General features: G+C 53.2%; 1 protein-coding gene across 1 annotated transcript; it reads right to left on the bottom strand.

Moving 5' to 3' along the window:
- Positions 1 to 816: 816 nt before the first annotated feature.
- Positions 817 to 1,610, bottom strand: LOC125507245. Its single transcript, XM_048671889.1, has 3 exons — positions 1,395 to 1,610; positions 1,101 to 1,310; positions 817 to 1,011 (listed from the first exon to the last, which is right to left on the bottom strand). Exons 1-3 carry the CDS (start codon positions 1,563 to 1,565, stop codon positions 817 to 819), a joined length of 576 nt encoding a protein of 191 aa, XP_048527846.1. The 5' UTR covers positions 1,566 to 1,610.
- Between the last annotated feature and the right edge of the window lie 507 nt (positions 1,611 to 2,117).

The raw sequence follows: 2,117 nt of genomic DNA, 5'->3' as shown, positions 1-2,117 counted from the left end.
ATCTGGCCTTCCGATTTCGCAGGTCGCCGGCCTTCACTACCGAAATCGCACCCTATGCCGACGGCCAGGGCCGTCGGCATATCCCTGAATGGCCGTCGGGACAGGCCTATGCCGACGGCATAGGGCCGTCGGCAACATATCCGTCGGCGTAGCCAGGAATGCCATCGGCATAGAAAGGCCGTCGGCATAGGCCCTATCCCGACGGTGTCCGTACATCTACGCCGACGGCCCCTGCCGTCGGCAACGTTATCGCCTAACGGCGGCCGCCGTCAAGTGCTGACCAAAGCTTGCTCGCCACGTGGCAGGTCTGTGCCGACGGCCTGGCCGTCGGCATAGCTGTCGGCTTAGGTTGAATCTATGCCGACGGCTAGACCGTCGGCATAGACCTGCCACGTGGCAGCCACTTGGAGCTCCTGGAGCAGGCCTGTGCCGACGGCTAAAGTTTGAAACTATGCCGACGGCTAAGCCGTCGGCATAGACCTGCCACGTGGCAGCCACTGGGAGCTCACGGCAGCTCTATGCCGACGGCCTTGCCGTCGGCATAGTTTCTGTCTGTTTTTTTTTCTTTTTTCTGTTTTGTTTCAGCTCAATTCATTTGAATATATACAGCACACAACAAATATATGCATCACATAACAGCTGGCCCAGCAGCATCACAGAACAAATTCATCATCACACATCATAAGAAGCATCGCAAAGCATAAACATATAAGTATCATCACCACCAAGCATAAGAATCTCACAAACAACAATAAGAAACATCACAAGCATATAAGTATCATCACCACCAAGACCGCCACAATGTGACCCAAAGGCTTAAGCGCCAGGACGTCGAGCACCACGGAGGTCGTCACCGCCAAGACCGCCGAAGCCCAGGTCGTCACTGCTACCTGCAGCGCTACCGCCAAGACCGCCTCCTCCTCCGCCTCCGCCTCCGTGGATCGGAGTGGTCGGGCTCCGTGTCTCCGGAGTGCTGCGAAGACCACCGCCAACGGTAGATCCACCTGTTCCCTGGATGTTGAAAAGACATATGCACGGGATATATGACTGTGTTGAAAGGCATGACATGCTTTGGGTGAATAGATTGGGGATGAACTAACCGGCGAGGGGCCAGCGTTCTGTGCCACAAACTCCTCAAAGCTCATCAGCACTGGTTGTGCTGGAGGGCATTGTGCTGGAGGGAACTGAGTACACCTGCCGGTCGCCATATCCTGAAAAGCCTGCTGCATCTGGCTATCCCTCTGCACTTGGTGTTCATAAAGCCTCTGATGCCACGCCATGGTCTCCTGGCGTGTGTACTCCATGTAGGCCTACGGTATGACATGATGGAACTCATAAAACTACTAAATGCGGAAAATGAAGTGAGAAATGAAGATAAGAGGGAAAATACTTACAGATTGTTGCTCCTGAAAGAGGTACTGTGTACTAGTCACTGGCTGGCTCGTGCGCTGGCTCAGACTCGGGTCGATCCGACGAAGCTGTGTGTAGGAGATACTAGGAGTGATCACAGCATCGAGAACCGCCTCCCGACCGTGCTCCTTGGGCCCCATCCTCACCACCGCCATGTCGTCCAGAGGCGCCGCAATGGGGTCAGGTGTGTCAGGATGTAACTCCAGTTACGCTTCGGAGTAGGCCTTCTTCCTCTCTGCGGTCTTCTTGCCGTAGTACTTGGGCTCGCCAGGCTTGGGGTCCTTCCGCGTATGGGCGATCTCCCACGCCTGCATGTGTGAGAGCGGCCGCTTCAGTTTCTCCTCCTGCACCACCAAACAGAGGTTAGTCATACATAAGAAAGTGATGGTAAATAGAACAAGAAGAATGTTTAATGGAGTTAGTCATACATTAACTGCCTTGTGGAGATAGTGGTTTCGGTTTCCCTGAGCATGTACTCCCTCCGTCCCTCGGTTAGCCTTATTTTTGGTTCTCATAGCCGCCCAGGCTCCAGCCTCATCACACCAAAGATCCACCAATGCCGCCCAGGACTCGTCTTTTCCATAACACCAATTTGGACACACCTACATAATAAAAGCATAATGGCATGTAGGTGTGTCCAAATTGGTGTTATGGAAGCATAAATCATAAAGCATAATGTACCACAAGGTAATGAAAGCATAATGAAA

The sequence above is a fragment of the Triticum urartu genome, chromosome 5, assembly GCF_003073215.2.
Source record: "Triticum urartu cultivar G1812 chromosome 5, Tu2.1, whole genome shotgun sequence".
Taxonomy (NCBI): Eukaryota; Viridiplantae; Streptophyta; class Magnoliopsida; order Poales; family Poaceae; genus Triticum; species Triticum urartu.
Note: the sequence above shows the minus strand (reverse complement) of the source record. Positions and strands in the feature narration are given on the sequence as shown.